Source organism: Perissodus microlepis, chromosome 11 (assembly GCF_051167445.1).
Source record: "Perissodus microlepis isolate ML-2025 ecotype Zambia chromosome 11, ASM5116744v1, whole genome shotgun sequence".
NCBI classification, from domain to species: Eukaryota; Metazoa; Chordata; class Actinopteri; order Cichliformes; family Cichlidae; genus Perissodus; species Perissodus microlepis.
Genome location: NC_140471.1, coordinates 16,124,270 through 16,144,177, shown reverse-complemented (window position 1 = coordinate 16,144,177; position 19,908 = coordinate 16,124,270). Strand labels below are relative to the sequence as shown.

Here is a 19,908-nt window from a genome sequence, read left to right as displayed (position 1 = left end):
TTGCGACCCTGTTGACTATTTTGAATGAAACGCTTGATTGTTCGATGATCACGCTTCAGAAGCTTTGCAATTTTGAGACTGCTGCATCCCTCTGCAAGATATCTCACTATTTTTGACTTTTCTGAGCCTGTCAAGTCCTTCTTTTGACCCATTTTGCCAAAGGAAAGGAAGTTGCCTAATAATTATGCACACCTGATATAGGGTGTTGATGTCATTAGACCACACCCCTTCTCATTACAGAGATGCACATCACCTAATATGCTTAATTGGTAGTAGGCTTTCGAGCCTATACAGCTTGGAGTAAGACAACATGCATGAAGAGGATGAAGTGGACAAAATACTCATTTGCCTAATAATTCTGCACTCCCTGTATATAGTACTTCTTAATCAATCTACGTAAATGGCCTTGATCTTTATTATTGAAGTAAATAACTTTGGCAGGTGCACTGGTAAATACGCTTAATGCTAACATGCTCACACTGACACTAGTGACTTGCTAATGTTTGGCAAGTAATGATTTAAAGTTAGCAAGGCAACATGCTAATTATGAACTTAAAACAACAACTGAAGCTTAGAAAAGCTAACAAAGTACAGATGTATTTTGGCCTAGCGATGGTGTTATAGTGAACATCAAGGTTCATAACACAATTGACAAAGTAAGGAACAAAATTATTTGTTTTATTTAAGTATTTTACAAAGTTATTAGAACCTAAGCTTGGCGATTAATGTATTTTGAGCAGCACTGGGGTACGTTGTGGCAAAAACTGGAAAAAAGTCATGGAATCACTCCAGTCTTCTCATTGTTGAAAAACTAAGCTAACCAATGCACAAAGTTGTCAAAAGCTAGCGCTTCCCTTTTACACAGAAGATAAAGTGTGGATGCAGGAGAAAGTTATTTTTAAGGTTAATCACACATAAATATTAAATACTCTGTGATTACAGTAGAGGTAATTGTAATGTAAAGTAACATTTTTGCTTATTGAATGGACATTATGTAGGTTGCTTCAGTTTCTCTGCTATGTATGCTGCTGCAGGCCAAAGAGAACAGCTGAATGCAAGTTATTAAAAACCAAAATAAAATATGATTAGTATAACCATCATAATCCAGTTGTGTCATGGTTAGTGGTGTTAAAAAAGACATTTATTTCTGGAATACTGAGAAGATAATAGCTGTACTTTGCTTTTTACTGCAGTATTCACTGGATGAATATTAGGAGGAGAGGGTCCATGACTTGGGCATTAGAGTAGGATTTGGGGTGAGACAGTGGGACCTGAGGGCAGGTTTGTTCTACTGTCTTCTATGAAAGCAGAAGCAGCTTTATTAATATAATAAAAGCAACAGCCTTCACATTCGCACACGCACTCGTACCTCCATGCACACACGTTTGCACAGAAAGCTGTTTTGTCACCCACCAGATCCACCAAATGCATCAGCAGCAGGGCCCGCGGCCACGGCAGCAGGACCATCTCCTGGGGAAGGTGCAAACGCATCTAGGGTATTGCAGACGAAAAACAGCCGGAACGCGAACACAAAACGTAACACCCGGACCAACACACCAACACACACATGGATGTATAGAACAGAAGATGAATAAACAGATGAAATGGACAGGGAAGAAAAATGAGAGGTCAGCATCAGGAAAAAGCAGAGAATACAAGAAATATGCAGCCCAGTAACTGCAATGATTGATCTCATTGTATCATCAGTCACATGATGAGTTTTGTTTTGATGGGGCTGCATAATGCTGCATTCAGTGAGTGCACCACCAGTGCAGGCTCGTGAAATGAGGCATGTTGTCACAAGTTACTTGCACTCTGTGACAAGAGGGGAAATGTCAAGGTCAGGGATGGACAAAGGTCGTTTCTCTTTGGTGTTTTAGTAGTACTCTGAATGTTTGTTAGTATTAACTAATATGCCAAATTATCATTAAATAGCACTCAGCCAGTTTTCGTCTTGGCATATTTAAGAAACTATTAGTAACTCATAGGAAGAAAATAATTCAGGGCGATAACAAAAAGCACAAATTGACAAATCTCAAATATATGCATCATGATTTTGCACATTGCAGGGGAATGAAATAATGCTGTACGGTACTGGTTAATTTTTGGGGGGCGGATTTGAAATGGTAAAGGTTTTTCCCCTGCCGAGTGAAAAACATGATGCATGATAGCTGGACACTAAGCCAGCACAACAGTATGTGCATGGCAGTCACAAAGCAGGACGTAAAAACATGTTTAGTCACATCACTAAGCATTATTTTTTCCAAAAATGAAGTACATCTGTACATCAACAGCTCTGACCCCCACCCCCCCAAAACCCTCAAACATTTCTAGCTAAAGAATGAAAAAATACCAGTTTAATTTTGGTATTTTATATTTTATATATACAAAGGAAATCTATCATTATGTAACTAAACAATGAATGGGCTTGTTGCAGAAAAGCAGGCAGGCCGCGTCTGCATCCTACCCTCCACCTACACTGACCTCCGAAAAGGTCGATGTCTGTGGCTGAGGTGGTGGAGGCAGGAGCAGAGATGGGCAGCGAGGTGGGCGCCTGCGCAGCTGCAGCAGTGGTGGAACGAGCAGGGGCTATGGGCGGGGCAGCCACGGGGGCAGCAGCAGCCGCAGCATTGGCATCAGCAGACTCTTTCTTTGCCAGGAGAGATTCAGAGGCTCCGTCGGTAGCGGCCGGAGTCGCTACGCAGATAAACCCCGCAATCCAAACGCCACGACCCAGTCACAACCCCCAAAAGAGAGGAAGAAACAGCAGGAGAGAAAATAGGGAAGAAGGAGCAAGACGGCAGAGTCAAAGACGTCAAAGTGAGTGAAAAGTTCAAAAAGAAAAAAGAAAATTCAGAACTGCAGGTTGAGAGACAAGTTGAACAGGCGACTGCAGGCGACACTGTCAACAGAGTACTTACCCAAGAGATCTTCAAGACAGCACAAACAAAAACAAAGAGAGAGAGAGAGGTCAGAGACAGTGAATGACTGAGTTAAGAAAGAGATATACTTTTAAATTATGCAGATGCTCCAAGTAATGATTTTTTTGTGGTTAATTTGAGAGCTTCCAACCTTTTAAGGGAAAGCCAGAAAAGCAGAGATGGGACGAAAGCAAATCCAATTGAATGAAAGGGTCATTAATATAACTGAGGCTTTAAAAAGGCTAAGGCTGGACCACAGCCATGGTTAAGGTATCAGAGGACATGTAGGAAAAAAATCGTTAAAATTGCGATTAAAACCACAAGAAGTTTCACAATGTTAAAGAGGAGAGTCCCATTTCTCTTTCTGTTAAAGCCAATGATTTTCAGTAAAAGTTTAAGAAGAATAAAAGAGGGTTTTTTTATGTTTGTTTCTGCACATTTATTACACACTATAAATAACTGATGCTGCTGCCAGCCGAAGCATACAGGCAGGTTTTTCTGTTCAGTTTCTTCTTTCTCCTTCTTGGTTTTCATTCATTCTATTTTGGCAAGAAAAATCACTCAGCAGTAACCTCACCACACTGTGTGCTTTGAAAAATGGTGCAAATAATGTAAAGTAAAGCTGGCAGCGAGTAGTTTAGTAACTGAAACATTAAAAAACAAAAGATTTATTGAAGAACTTGATGTAAGTGTGTAAAATGTGCTCTTTCACTGAACTACATTAAGTTAAGGTCATTAAATATCACTAAAACTCTCCCCTGTCACAGCTGAGCGACCATAATGTGACAGTGTGAGTCTGTTAAACTAAACCTAACAGCATGTTAAAGAGCTGGGCATAAGGCTGTAGGACAAGAGATACACAGTACTTTACACTTCAGGAGGTCTGGTTTAACATAAGCTACAACTTTTAGCAGAAACTTCTCACAGCAGTAGCAAAGGGTTATATCTGAAGCCAAGACGTACTGGGCAAAGTGGCGGTTACAATCGTTTCCGTGACAATAACACCCAATAAACTTGATTTTCCTAACTAATTGTGTTTGATGCTAAAATAAATTTACTGCTTTTTATGTTTCGTTAATGTTTCTGATCTCCTTATTTTGTAATGTTTAGATTTCAGTTTAATTGAATCTTCCCTTCTGTCCATTTCCTATTTTTAATAAATTCTATCTTTGTCTTTAAAAGAGTAAAATACTAATTAAAATATATTATCTTGTTAGCTTTCCAAAATTATAAGCTATATTGAACAAAATCTATATTCATAACTAGAAGATCTGATCTAAATTTTCTTTCCTCTGTGTAAGTTTTTCTCACATTGAAAAAGATTGATGTTGATCTGTCTGATACATAAGCAAATAAGCTGAGTATGTTAGAAACAAAAAGCTGATCTCACAGTTTAATTCATAACACTCTATAATACCAGGGATCTGATTGTTTACCTACATGGATCATTAGCTTATAGGGATGCTGACTTTTTGCCTGAAAATGATGAATCCAGTTGATTTGAACATTGTATCAGGAGCTACACTGACTATTCTAAGAATTCAAAATACAGCCTTGAAACAGTGTCATGTGAGTCTGTATTGTTCTGTATTGGACAAGCAATCTGATATGACGAACATAATTTCCCTAAAACACTTGATCTTTGGGACTAATGTTGTATTACATTTAAAATCAGAAGTCAGAAGTTCCAAAATTCCCAGTCAGTCATTTTTAACTGAAACATCCCCTTACTTACAACTCAGAAAGTTAGGGCAGCCCCGCCAACCCCGACTTCATAATCCAAAATGGCCCCAGTGCATGTAAACGATAATAAAACTTCCAATCTGTGCCGCCACTGCTGTGTCTTTGTGACTGGTTAAATAAGCCATATACAGTGCACTGACCCAGCTCTATCTATGAACTTGATGCACCGCTAATTTAAAGTGCAAGAAAAAACTATTATTGTGCTGCTTTCTAATTATGTATGGCTGCCTCTACCTCCGAAGAAGCAAAACAAATCCTACTTTTCTTTGCTTTTATTACTTGAATGAACCCAACTTGGGAGTGACATCAGTCCCAGCTCTGACATCCAACTTCCGAGGTAAATGAAATGCAGCATGATTGAATGGGTGTGGGACTACTCTGGGGTCAGACCTGTCTCTAACAGCATTTAGCATGATATCTTTGTAGGCATTCATTTATAAGGCCCCTTTTCTTTTCTTTTTTTTTTAACATTTTAGCTAATGTTAGTCAATCTAAGCTGCTAAATCAACAATCAGTGTCTAAAAATGTGGGAATATCAGCTTGTACTCAAATCAGAAAATGACGGGAGTTTCAAACATTTCATTTGGTATATCAAGATGACCTTACCTCCCCATCCAGTTGTGGAGGAAGCCGCTGCAGTGCCCCCTGCTGATGAGGAGGACATGGGATCTAGATCCAAGAGGAACCCATCATCAAGTGCACTGAACACAGGGGGGAAAAGACAGTAAGGGTGGGTTGACAGAGGAATCCATTTAAAATGTGGTATCGATGCAGATAAGTTACAACAATCTGTTATATTGATGAGTAATTCTTACTTGCTGGCAGTGGTGGGGACTGGTGCAGTGGGAGTGACAGAGGGTGGAGGGGGCTTGGCAGGCGGCACGGGGCGGGCTGGAGGCCCACCGGCAGCAGCGGGAGGTGCAGGCTTGGCTGGCGCAGCAGGTGCTGCTGCTGCCGGCATGCTATTGTTAGCGGTAGCATCCTGCCACAGAGGACAACCCCCGTTAGATGATGACCAACATATTCATGTAAGCTAATGTGATTCACAAGCTTTCTAAGCAGATGAATAACAATAAACCACTGCCCATCTAAAGTAAAAACTGGTAAGGGTGAAGCCCTTGATTCAAGTTCTCAATAACTGTATTTTGACTCTGAAAGTTGTCACACATAAATACGGAGTCCTGTTATCATAGCTACATTGTGATTATCATGAAGCATAGCTTACCTTTGTGGGCGACCTGCAAGAACAACAACAGCACATGAGTTAACGAGTTTAACGCTGTACACAATGGAAGCTAATGGCTGCTACTGAGACAGGAGGCAAAGTGACGGCTTAAATATCCCTTTGTCGTTTTCAGGCAGGAAGCATTTCAAAGCAAATCCATTAAGCAAGCATCTTCAATTAATGGATATATGCTGCATTGATGAGTTACAACTTCTTGGCCCCAGCACCACTTGAACAAAGCTTTTTTATTTTGACATTACACATAGAAAGTAATGACTGACATGTGACTGAAGCTTTGTAAAAGTTGGGGCTGACTCTACAGTAGGATGATACAAAGGTTTTAGGTTAGCGATGACATGTGCGAAAAGGCAAGGCCTGTCATCGCTCCAAATGATTTGATGATGAAATGATGATTCTGAAAGATGCAGGATATTCAGACGCTGTGTCTATTCAATCACTGAGTAATAATATAAAAATAATGTATAACCTGAATAAGGCAAAACACTGATGAATAAGGGGAAACAATGGTGGTGGTGAAATAACATTTACAAGTCCTACTCTTATGGACAGAGATTACTTACTTATCCTCTCTGAGTTGTGTAAAGATAAGAAGAAATGACAAGTTGGAGAAGTATTAGTGAGTTTTACTACAAATGAGCAAAACCCCTGCAAAAAACCGTTGCTGTTAAGCATTAAAAAACCCACTAAATAGGTGTTTTGTTCGATCTACTTACGGTTTCTTCCCCTCCAAAGTGTTGAGGTGGGTCTCCAGAGACGCCAGAAGGCTTTCGGGGGCCTGCAGACAAATACACAGAGAGGGGCTGATAATTACTCAAACACAGACAGCATGTTGAGTAGTTAGACAGAAAGGCATAAGAGCAGACCAGGGTGCACAGGGAAATTATGGATCACATTTGGATTGTGCAAATGCCTCTTTAACAAGGGCTTCTTCGTGGTGGCTATAAAATAGAAGGACAGCAGCTGAGGAGATTACTTAAGTGCCTTTTTTCTAATATGCTGATAGACTGCAGACTGGCTAATATCCTGATGGCTGTTCTGCCTTCTCGTATTCCTGCGTGATGCTCTGATAACTGTCCTCCCTGCTCAGTTTTATTTTCTCTGTCTAATCTAATCAACATTGACTCAGCAGCACTGACTCTTGGAACACCTCACTCTATTTTCATTTTCTTACATCTCTGAATGCACCGCTCCAAAGTGAACCTTAGGCTGGCACATTGCCTTAACTGTGACTTGAGTTTTAACACATTAGGGCTGCAAAATATCCTGACTGGCTCCTTCGTCCTTAATTAAATCCATAAAAGAAACATGTTCTTCTGGAGTGCTAGCTTCTTCTCCTTTTTGTTTTGTTTTTTGTTTGCTTTTTTAGAAATGGAAATTTCTTATGATAAAAACATACAAACCAGTAAGGAAAAATAACAAATGTTGCTGCTGCTATCCAAAATATATTTTTTATAATGTATAAAATATATTCAGGCACAAATAGACAGCTCTGCTCTGTGCTGGTTGTCTGTTGGGACTTTACATCCATTTTCTTTTCTTTTTTAACCCTCACAATATTGTAAAATGATCTTTGGTTTTTGATATACAGTATTTTAATTGACCTTCTGTCACACAGCGGACACAGATTTAGGCATGCCTTCTTCCACAACAGTTCTCCAGGTTTCTTGAAGCGTATTCAAAGCTGTTCTTTGGATGTTGGCTGCCTTTTGTAAGTAAGTAAACTTTATTAAAACTTCATTTATATAGCACCTTTCTAGATAAAAGATCACAAAGTGCTTCACACAAGGATAACAAAGTATAAAACAAAACAGACAACAGTTAACAAAATGCAATTTTAAAACAATGTGTTTTAGTTGTTTTTTTTTCAAGAAGCTACTGAGTCCAGAGATCTTAAGCTCAGTGGGAGAGAGTTCCACAGTCTGGGAGCAAAAGTGGCAAAAGCTCTGTCTCCCTTAGTTCTCAGCCTTGTATGATGAATGACAAGTAGACCCTGATTGCATGACCTACGAGACCTGCTAGGGACATAGGGCTGTAGAAGTTCAATGATGTAGGCAGGAGCTTGTCCATGAAGAGCTCTATAAGTCAGTACCAGAATCTTGAAGTGGACTCTGAATTCAATGGGGAGCTGGGAGTTGGAGGAAGTTGTCAACTTTAATGGAATCTAAGCACTCATTCATTGTTCTGTTCTCTTTCAATATGATCTGACACTGCTTCAGTAATGCTGAGGTCCTAAACCTGAGGAGACCAATCCATGGTTGATAGTGTTTTATTATTTGTTTTTCAGGTATGGTTTTACTGCATTGGCAGTGTGTTTGGGATCACTGTCACACTGAAAAGTGAAGCTGTTGACAATCAGACGCTTTCCCATTGCTATTACATAGTGAATTAAAGTCTGAGGGTATCAAAATATCATAATATATAAAGTTCTTGGCTGATAGCTCTTTGGGAATCAGCTGGTTGGTGTAAAAATAGGAATGCTTATGCTGGTCAAACTATGTTGCTTTCATACAACTAAAGAAATCAGAACAAACTTTGTTTTAGTAAAAGCTGCTAGTAACAAAATGCCTAAATAGATCATTGAAAACTGTTTCTTTCTGGGGACACACCACTATTCAATGCCTTAAGTTGGATTTTTTTTATATACTTGAATGATTCACAGAGCAGTATTAAGTGCCTAAACAAAAATAAAACATAACTAAAACAAACAAAAATCCTGTACGAAGACTGAACTGAAAATGAGTAAAAAAGCAGCCAATGTCTAAAGAAAAATCACTGGGTTCTTGGAAGTAAATGATAAAAAAATAAGGGGAGGCTAAAAAAAACTTTCATAGCATTATACATACTAAAATGGACAATAAACAATAATTGTTACACAAGCGCCGGGACACCACATTCAGAATAGAGCAGATACAGAAGCATCTTCATGCTAATAACAGCCACGATACGGAGCTGCATGCTCAATCAAGCTAAACTCAACATAATCACCTAATGATGTGCAGTAAAAAGGATAGTATGATATTTAGAAAAAATCTTAAGAATCTCAGCAAAGGTTTTTTGTTCTTCCTATAACACTTTCTTTAATTCTCTGCACAGTTTTCTGGGTCTGTTTATTTATAGCTCCCTTTTAAAACTGAAGACTTACAAGGCAGATAATTTTGTCTTGACACTGAGAGGAATAGATAGATCATTATCACCCTGGGACTTTAAAGTGTCTGTCCTCACTACTCAGTACAAACTGTTCTCTGTGCAGAGGACATTTTAACTGTTTAACTCCATTATTGCAAAGCTTAGACAAATGCAATAATGGCTCTCGTTTTAGGAAGCCAATACAAAAAGCTTCTGAACCAAATCTCTGTGATAGCAAAAAGCTTCCAGGATAACGTATGAACGTATGGCTGACACTGCCATCACTGGAAGGATAATTTCTACATCTACTTGCTGCTCTAACAAAAACAACAACAACAAAACAACACAAAGTGTGCATGAGTGATGACATAACAACACAGCAAGTTAGTCAATGCTAAAATTATTCTGTCTTGTTTGTGCTGATGTAAATCCTCCTAGAAGGGATGAGAATAGATACTGAAATAAAGGTTTCAGGGCTCTGTAAGACTGATAGTTTTTTCTCCTGCACTCTCATTCACTGAGATGAATTTACTGTCTGTAGGTTAGTCTGTAATGATCAGTGATGCTGTTATGGCAATTTATTGCTGATAGCTTTTAACAGTGGCTGGTAAAGGAAACTATGGCAGTTTAGAGAGCTGATCTAGTACCATTTAATATTTATAGCTTATTTTATCAAACTAACAGAAAGAGATTTGTTTAGTTTTCTTTTCTCCTGCTCAGAAACAGTCATAAACAGTCAGTGTCTGGACTCTTAACTCTGTATCAGATTTTCCTCATATTACAATATGGCCACCATCTGAATGGCAATGTCAGAAAAGTCAAGAAATCCAACCCAAAGGAAGCAAAGAATAAAGAATTTCTCTATAAGCAGAACATCAGCATGCCATGTTGGGGCCAGATGTTGCTAGAACACCATGTTTATATGCTTCCCACACTTCCTTCATAAGTTATTGTGTAAAATTTACCACTAGAGGCCAGTAGATTGCAGATTGCAGTCAACTGAATTCTGTTTTTTTACCCCTCCCAATTTAAGTTCCTAAAACTTCCTACTGTGGCCGCTATAGGTAAAACAACTCAATCATCTGTAGCAAGTGTATGCTGTCACTCGGCTGTTTACCTCAGCTGGCAATATGCGTCTACGTCTCTACATTTATTTGCTCTGGAGGAAGCCATAAAACTTTGTGAAAGGGGTCTGATGTGAGTCGATGAGACCGAGAAGCTCAATTCTGACTGATGGCAGCAATACTGGGGTGAGTTGTTGAGGATATCTTGAACTTTTCTGTTGGTGAACACTGCTGTTAGCCACTGTTAGCTGCTGTTAGCTGCCATGTTAGTGATAGGAGTCGATGAGTCAGTAAGATGGTGTTAGTTTCTCTCAGCTGCTGCCAGCTGCTGTTAGCTGACATTAGTAAAATTGTATTTCGAGTGGATCTAATATTGTTGGACTTGGATACTTAACAAAAAAAAAAAAAAAAAAAAAATCTCATATGATGTGCAAATGCAATCAAACTGTTTATTAGAGGGAAAGTGTGATTTTTAAGACATTCGAGCCTAACATTAGTTGGCACAATGTTAAGTTATAACCAACTGTTGTTGTTTTTTAGCCAGCTCTTGTCAGCTGTCCAGAGACAGGAGGGTTAAAACTCTAATCTGCCGACAATCAGTACTTGCAACAATATCAGGGAAAAAAAATATGTTTATGCACATTTCCATGTGTTCCAAGGTTTGAAGGTTGAAGAGAATCACATTTTATCCAGATGCCGGTCATGTCATCTCTTTCCTTTACATGAACACCTACGAGTTCTCTTATTCTACACCTCTGGTGTACAATATATGTGGCCAAATAAATAAAACATGATTTGGTGGAACAACGATGTCCATCTCGGCCACTGTATTTAGGATGGCTGGACACCATGGCAGCTTGCACAGACTGACGCACACTCCTTTGTATTTTACCTGAGTTAATTATAAGTTTGTGAGTTTGTTGGAAGACGTAATTACACACAAATCGATGTATATTTATGAGTACAATAACACTTTTTTCCTGTTAAATAAAATAAAAGAAATAACTGACTATATTTTTAATTGAGGGACAATAGAAGAACGTAACATAGTGTACAGATTAATAGGGAAAAACCTGAGGAAAATACAACATTGAAACATTTAATGAAGAAGATTTTTTTCGATGATTGACATGTGTAAGATGTTTCAGGTTTAGATAAATATGAAGCTAGTGCTAGGAAGTTCTTATTTAGCTTAGCCTAAATACTGGTCTATCCATTAAATATTTCACCAGAAAAAACATAACCTGCTCTTTTTTGTCTTTATTAAAAATAGTAAAACTAATTTAATTCCATGTTTCTAGGAATGAGAAGACGCACATAAGAAACGCCTCATTTTTAGCACACAGACATGACACTGGTTTTGAAATTCTCAGCTAACTTTATGTAAACAGACAGTACCTGAAATGCAGAAACAGGAGGTTAAAGCTAACACGATAACTTCTTTTAACTCTTATGTGAGCTGATATATTTCACAGCCATCCAACCTGTATCTCCAGATAAAGGTGTTCTGTTTCAGTTTAAGTGTTTTTTTGCAACTTGCTCAGCAATGACCTAACAAGCTTCAGACAGCACTACAGCACACTTTTCATGCAAGGCTGCCATGTCTGAAAGGAACAACCTTAGCCACAGAGTTTCCACAGCAGAACAGAGCTTTAAAAACTTCAACTGATTCAGGAAACAGCTGGAAAATTAGGTTTCTCATCCTGGGGATTGCTTATTATAAATACATCAGGAATCAGATTAGGAAAAATTAATCATGTGACTCTATAGCTGTCATGGAAACTGCAGCACAGTCTGAGGATAACAATCCAATCTGCTCTGTTTTATACAGTTGTTGAACGAAAACTAGCTGTGCTAAAATCAGCCACCTGATCAGCAGCATTGCTCAGCATGTCCTAGCTTTCATCCAGCTGGCTAGTCACATCATCCCACTTTGTCAGAGCGCCTGGTGTATGCCTGCTGGGTCTGCACTCACTGTGCAGTGTGCTTTAATTCAGTGCACTCAATGAGAGTTTAAATGGCTACCTAAGCTGTTTGCTCCCAAAGCTATCTCTGTGCACTGCTAACTACTCACACTCTCAGCCCGAATGATCGATCTGCATCTCTGAAAGTAAAGAGAGAAGGGGAGCCACGGGGACCGTCAATCAACAAATGAACACAGCTTATTGGTTGTGTGGCGGTTGTGTGGTTCCTGTTTGTGAATTTCTGATTGTTGTCAAGTGGGAGCAGTTGTGGTGGACACAGCAGAAAAAACAAATAGTAGCTTTAGACATTCATATTACATGCAATATAGTTAGAAAGACCACACCACTGTTAGTTAGTCTGTTAGCTTGTAGTCTAAAAGAATATTATATCTCCCAAAATGGCCCAAAACTCAAATTTGACAGTCTTACCTTAGTAAGCTCAGGTATGTCATTTTTGTCTATTCCCACTTCCTTTAAAAGAAAACAGCAAGAGGTAAGACAACAACTGCCAGAATGTACTTCAGCTCCCAGCCAATCAGTGACACCTGCTGCTCAGAAGGTTACCTCAGCAATTTTGAAGAATTCGGAAACTCGAGTCATTCTTGTCAGGAACCGCTTGTAGATCTCAAGCCCATCTTTACACTGGCTTCTCTTCATTTGAAAAAATTTTTCTAGAAGGAAAAGAGGTTGAAATGTGACACCCTATCCCCCTGAATTTCACCCAAAGCTTTTCCTATTACTCTGCAGTATACATATCCAACCGTTTCCACAGACAAAAAGCATTTGCCACCCATTTTTTCTTTCAGGAGTAGTGTTAGAAATGAAATCCATCTGCTCACCCATCAAGACAGTGACGTAAATACCGACTCATAAAGGTAAAGTTCAGGGGTGACTCTTTACCTAACAGGTTGATGATGCCGTCATTATAGCAGGCATATAACTTGATCAGATCTTTGAAGAGCAGGAGAAAGCAGGCATTTATCACTCCATTGTTGAGATCCTTTGGATGCACCTGAGGGGACAAATATAGCTGAAGTCAAAATCTTCGTAAAATGGTTCCCATGATCAGCGTCTTTATTTAACATAGTCAAATTAGTATGTATACTTGAGAAAAGTTTAATATCTTTCTTCAAAATGGTCTGGCAAGTTACCCAGCACACAGTCAGGTTTACTCGTTCCGTACGAGTGGATGTACCTCCACGTTCAGTTTTGTAGCGGTCATGTTGTCATCTTGTAGGTCTTTACCCTTCTAATGTTAGACGTAAAGCTAAACTATGACTCCAAACAATGTGGCCTGATATCATGTATCACTTCTTCATAGATGCTGCTACAGTACACAGTTTTGTTAAAGCCGTTCAGTATCTCTAGGGCAATGTCAGGATGCCTTGCAGTGTGACATTGTCGCCTATTAGCGAGTGTCACTCACATCAAATTCCAGCAGTGCGTCGATCTGGCTCTGCAGAGTAGGCATTCCTTTCAGCAGCTTCTCTACTGACATGGTCCTCATCACACCCTCAGCTCTGAGACAGAAAGAAATGGAAATTGTGAGGTTTAAGCAGCAGCTCTGTAAAACAGAGCCTGGGGAGAAAGCTACTATGAACAACCCCCACTCCCTTGATTATTGGGGAAGACATGGTCTACTAACCACTGAAATGAATCCAGCCTCTGAACCTGTCACACACAAGAATCCGCCACTGTGTCTCATCTGTATTTTGTCTTTATTCTGAAGTCTATTTCTCAGTGCCAGTTTATCTAGCTAGAGGGACCTTGTGACTGCCAGCTAAATAGAGCAGTCCCATCCATAAGCATGAGTGTTACCCCTCTCTGTATTCTCTACATCTCTACATGCCAGTAAAGCAATGCATGTGGTTCAGTGCCAGGCTGGAGGTGATGGAGCCAATCCTACTCATAAACATGACCTTTGTGGCTTTGGGATATGTGCTATTCTGACTGATATGGACAGCGACTTGCATAAGGTGTATATTTCTGATCTTGGGTAAGAAAAGCATGCTAAAAGATGAAAAATCAATAACAGAGCTGAATTAATCATGCAGCAAGGCCATATGAGAAAGAGAAATAGATACTGCACCCTTTCTTGACACGGCCAAAGTCAAAAGACATCTGTCTGTAGGCGAAGGCCTTCTCGTTGAGATAGCGGCTGTAGCGTCTGATAAATGTGGACATGTCGAGGCCTGAGGACAAAATACGCATAAGCATCCACATGCACAGCTCCCAGTGCAAGAAAGACATTAGCAAAGTTTTGAAAGGTTGTATATATCAAAAATGACACCAAAGTCAGACTAGCTTTTTCCACACACTTCCAGTTATGCTAGAATTAGCTAAATGCCTGTCGCTTCAATCTTCATTCAACCTACATGTCTGTATGCAAATTATAAAAGTGAAGCTAAGAGATTTTAGCTTAGGCTAGCATAATGGCTGTAAACTGCGAGGAAAAGTTAGCATGACTGTAAAATTTAAAAAGAAGACCAACTAGCAATTACAACATTATTTAACATGTTATATGTGTTTCAAAAAGAAGGACAACTGATCTCTTAAGGGGCTTATGATTCAAAACCTACTCATAATAGGGCGGAGGTATCTTGTTAAAACTAATGACAGGTGGTAGGCCTCACATAGGCTTCTATGGAAAATACTTAAATAAAAGCTTCTGACTGTGGCCTGGTTAGCCAAGTCACAGATTTAATGTTTAATAAAGATGATCCAGGGAAAGTCAAGTCTGCCCTTGGCCTATAAATAATGCTTATTTCAATATACAGAGTTAAACAAGTCTTAAAATTAGCTCTAACATTAAAAGGGCATTTAAGATCTAAGTGGGGCATACCTAGCTCCATAACCCCAGCACTTAAATATTTCAAGGAGCAGGGTGTGTGCTGGAGAAGCTGTGGGCCTATATTGGGTAAATCATAACATGGAAAAACTTTTTGGTTTGAAATTGTTCTGTTTTGTTTCACTTTGCGTTTTTTTTTTAATCAGTTCATTTACTTTTCCATTTCCTCTTCATGTGATTTGCAGTTGAATATTTGTATTTTTTTATGGTTTTATAGAAATTGAATGCATGTAAGTTTTTATCTCTTATGTAATTATATTTCATCTCTAATAAAAAAACAAAATGATACAAAATGTGTACAAATGACCAGTTTTAGTTTTACAAAGCTTGTGCCGTTAGTTATGCTACGCTAAAATTAGCACATAGCTTTAGCTTTATATAGAGTTACCTCAATCTAAAGCTAAACTTTGTATTTGTACTACAAAGAATATGAGCTAGTGTCAGCAGCTGATGAGCTTTACTCTGTTCAGGACTAAAAGTATGAAAGCTAGTCTCATTTTGATTACAAGTAAAGACAGCTAACCAAAAGAGTAGTACAGAGCTTCTGACTTAACCTTCCTAAACCACTTTTAAAGGGATAAATTTAATGGGGATTTTGTCAGTGTAGAATCACCATAACAGTGCTTACCTCAGTAAACCCAGATTACCATAATCCTCCTGTTAAACTAATTTAGATTTTAAATAGTCTTAAAAATGGCTTTCCACATTATGTAGTTCAACTAGCAGGCAAAATGCTCATAAGAACAGCTTTTGGACCTACAATTCATCACAAAAAGACAGAAATAACTTCACTGGAACAAAATTGACCGAAAGGAACAGGGGTTACTGGAAGTGTTGCTGCTGCTTGTTTTTAAAATTCAAGTTTGCTCTGCTTTTGTATCTTCAAATATCCTAAACTGAGCTAATAGAGATGCAGAAATGGGCTAAATCAATTAGTGGTGGGATCCAGGATTACTTAAAGTTAGGGAACATGGGCAGGTGTGTCAGAAATTGGACAGAGGGAAGGGAACACCACGCACCATGGGAGCCAGTTCTGTCCAGGAAGTTGCTGAGGTTGAACAAGGTGTTTCTAGATGCCAGGAACTGGAGGAATCTCTGCAGGAAAAGATGCACACACAAGGTTAGCGAATCATCCTAAGAGACTTCAGTAATGAACACATGGCATATTCGCTGTTAATTCTATAGCTGATTATCATTTTTAAACAGATGGTTGAATCTCTAAGGAGCTGTTCGGTACAGATACAGTAAGGCCCTCTGAACCCATTGTGGAGAATAGACATAAAAGGTGTGACTCTATACTTTTTTGATTTTCTTGAACAGAAAATCAGCATTGAAGGAGCAGTGCTGCAGCTTTATGAGTGGGAGGGTGTGAATATCAAGGAGAGCGCTAGGAAATAAAGTTTCATGTAATAAAGAGAAAATTGCTCAGAAAGGCTTTCTAAGGCTTTCTAAAATGCTGTAAATGTGCCAAAAAAGCAACATTTTACCCAACAAATAATCTAGTCCTCAAGTAAACAAAGATTTTTGGTTTGGTTTGGGTTTTGGGGTTTTTGGGGGGCTTTTCTGTGCCTGAAACTATAATTTAAAGAAGATTGAATGCTTTGGATGAAAATAACAAAGTAAGCTGTATCTGCTTTTGGATCTCCCTCTTTTTTATGTGCTCCCATGGAAAGTCAAAGGAGGCATCAATGACTGCAGATAAGGCAACAATCAAGTCAAAGAAACCATGAAAGGAGGAGCTGGGTTGAAGTGGGTTGTAAAGCAGCTTGCAGATGGCCAGCAATTGTGGCCTGAAAGAGCTTATTATATCTGTTAAAGCTCAAACAAAATGAAAATAACTGAAAATGTGAAGTTAACCAAGTCTAGAAAAAAAAGATATTTAGATTTATTTATTTCTTATTTTATGTTTTTGTTTTTTTTAACCTGGTTATTCAGAACAACTAGCTTCCATAAGGCAAACTTCACTATTAAATCATACAGAAGTCTTGTGCCCACATTCACATCCACATCAGGCAGATTACAGTAAAAACATGGGGAAAAAAATTCCCCTCGTGACATTATGTACACACTGAGATCCGTTATTAAAAGATGCATGTGCAGTGCCACAGCATCCCATTGTGGCCCATGGTAAAGCAATTACACTTGTCCTTTCCTCTGACACCTGCTGTGGGGATTGCAAGGGTCAATGCTGTTATCTTCCTGTTGCTAAATCTCATCTGCTTCCTGTCAGCTCCTGCCGGGAAAGGCACTCCCCCACCTCATGATAATAAATAGGAAACGTTAGGGCAGAGAAAGTAATGGCTTATTCCCCAATTAGCCACAGTGTGTTTGCTTTTCTGAAGAATATTTGTGTATCAGTATTTCTCTCTCTGCTTTGTGTCATCTGCTGTTTATTTCTACGAGTTCCCCATTCAGAGCCTTCGGCTTTCTTCATGTATCAGGACAACATTTGGGTCAGGGAGTCAGGGCCAGGCCAGTCCCTCGGCTAAAGCACAACTGCCATTGAATGAATGGGATTATGTTTTGCTGTTTCTCTTTCTTTATGGTCGGGAGTAGGGACATCCACGGCCATAGGTGAAGAAATGCTAGTGCTCTCACTGATAGTTACATTTCCAACAAACAAATAAAAATTAAGCACAAAACAAAATACAGCAATGATTTTTGGCGTCAGACATACACAAACTCATGGTGGTGTAAATAAATGTATTAAGTCCAAAGAGCAGATAGAAATCTAACACCTATCAAGCTCTACCGCCTCATATAAATACAAAGAAAAGCACAAACTAAACTTTATGCAGGCTGTCGATATTCACAGAGATATGTACACATGACAATAATAATGGACAATAGTGGTATCTGGATGACTCGACAGCACAAAAAGCCAAACATTATATTTACCGAGCCAATTCATCCTCATATTCACAGAGCTTTTCGTCTGTCTGAACACATACGGTGACAAACAGATTTTCACTGCCTCTGTGCCATTTTTTTTCACAATGTTACTCCCTTGACTGTAACTTTCATCTGTGTTAAACCTGTAAAATCCCATTTTCTCTTTCAGTTCCCCTTAAAGAGATTTGAACTTCCATTTATTTTGGCCACTTGAGGCCTATAGACATAGAATTGACAGAAAGTACTGCATTCACTGTGCATCTTTTTCTCTGGAGTGGATCAATGTTTAGATTCACACCTAGAGTTTAAAACTATTCACACACACACAAAATGAAAATATCAGTTCACTAGGCTGGCAGAAATAAGAAAACTACTAATTCATCTTTTCTGGTTACATTTTGACAAGGAAAAACATAACTGTTGCAGATTTTACCTGTTGTTATGTCTTTATATTGCTGGATGAACTGAGATCAAAACCAAACCTACATAAACAAGGCTATTCCTGAACAACTACAGGCCTCTGTTGTGTCTGCGGGGGGGCTAAACCCACATTAATGGCCACAAAAAGACTCAAAGTGGAAACTAAGTTTGCGTGTATTGTGATCTCACCTCATTGCCATGCACCATAAGGTGGTGTGTGGTGATCAGGGCTTTGAAAACCACCACCCAGCTGGCATTGCCAGCCCTCTCTATCAGCGTGTCGGCCATCTGGGGGACGTTCACGTTGGTTTCTTGGGTGGCCTGGATCAGGTCTGAGAAGCACAAGGGAAAGATGGAACAAGAGGTCAGCTCATGGATACTAGCAAGGGACATAAGCAGCACAGATACAGACTGTGCTGAAAGCCTTTTCATTTTGTGAGGTAATGGCAACTCAAACTGCTACACTGAAAGAAGGGAGATGGGCGAGAAGTGACGAATAAGAGTGCACTTGAATAAATGCAATGACACTGCATCTGGCTGCTGCTACATTTCACAGTCACACTCTCACAGTTGTCACTTAAACTGACTGAACGGTTTCACATGCAAAGCACTCCCTCAAATGGAAAAACACCTTCAAATGGAAAGAGATTTTATACAACCTTTTTTCAAATGGTCTTGTTCTCAGAATCATATTAAGGAGGTGCCACTTTTATAAACTAAACTGCCTTGGCCACACAACACATTGTCATCATTGAATACCATCTTTTAGGGCTATAATTAGATATTGATCTCTGTGAACTCTTATTTTGCCAGTCGAGTGTCCATTTTTAGTCAGCAGCAGGCTCATCTGTGCAAGCAAGAAGAGCTCATCTGTGTGAGCAGAGCTGCGTTGGGAAGCTGCTGATTTCCATCATATTGAAATGTACTTAGATGAGCTCTTTACATTATGCCACTAGAGCCTGGTGTGAGTCACACTGGCTGCTGCTTTGTTTCGTTTCTGCAACCAGTCATTAACACCAGCAGGCAGAGCGTGGAGAGGAAGGCAGTGGAATATTCCACAGTAGAAAGACACAGAGAAGAAAATGAAGCAAGAACTGCAATTCCAATCAGACGTGTGGACCTATGGAGGGCAGTCCACCAGGAAGGAAAAAAAGTTTTTAGAGTTGTTAAGTAGCTGAGCGATATTAAATCGTAAATTACCGATATAAATAATCCATGTTAATAATTAAATACATTTCATGATGAGGAACAAAAAAGCATAACTTTCCTGTAGAAGATATGATAATATGTTTTCAGCCTGTCATAACATAGGCAGTCTTTAAAGTGGGCACCTTTAATTATTAGGTACTTAAATGTGATATGCAATGTAATACAAAATACTATCAAGCAAGTTCATTTTTCATATTCCACAGCCCGGCGGACCTTCCAGCTGATGCTTTACTTTCTCAATAAAATTGATGTCTTGGTACTTCCTCGTTTAGCTCGCTCTAGTGCAGAGGAGCAAGAATTAAAAGAGCAAGTTGATTTCGAAAGCAATGTTTCAAAGAGCTCAACAAAAATGAGCAAACAAACAAGCTGTTGCTATACAGGTCCTTCTCAAAAAATTAGCATATTGTGATAAAGTTCATTATTTTGTGTAATTTACTGATAAACATTAGACTTTCATATATTTTAGATTCATTAC

The 19,908-nt window shown here is 39.1% G+C and overlaps 1 protein-coding gene across 1 annotated transcript in view; it reads right to left on the bottom strand.

The window, feature by feature from the left end:
- snap91a (synaptosome associated protein 91a) overlaps positions 1-19,908 on the bottom strand; it is a 62,047-nt gene that overhangs the window by 15,514 nt on the left and 26,625 nt on the right. Inside the window, exons 2-15 of the mRNA XM_084942615.1 lie at positions 18,414-18,556; positions 15,932-16,007; positions 14,154-14,256; positions 13,491-13,584; positions 12,965-13,076; positions 12,629-12,735; positions 12,494-12,535; positions 6,624-6,685; positions 5,890-5,902; positions 5,480-5,646; positions 5,271-5,365; positions 2,922-2,930; positions 2,485-2,697; positions 1,414-1,491 (exon numbers count right to left, since the gene is read on the bottom strand). Of these exons, the coding sequence (XP_084798741.1) occupies positions 1,414-1,491; positions 2,485-2,697; positions 2,922-2,930; positions 5,271-5,365; positions 5,480-5,646; positions 5,890-5,902; positions 6,624-6,685; positions 12,494-12,535; positions 12,629-12,735; positions 12,965-13,076; positions 13,491-13,584; positions 14,154-14,256; positions 15,932-16,007; positions 18,414-18,556 (1,314 nt within the window). The remainder of the gene's footprint in view (positions 1-1,413; positions 1,492-2,484; positions 2,698-2,921; positions 2,931-5,270; positions 5,366-5,479; positions 5,647-5,889; positions 5,903-6,623; positions 6,686-12,493; positions 12,536-12,628; positions 12,736-12,964; positions 13,077-13,490; positions 13,585-14,153; positions 14,257-15,931; positions 16,008-18,413; positions 18,557-19,908) is intronic.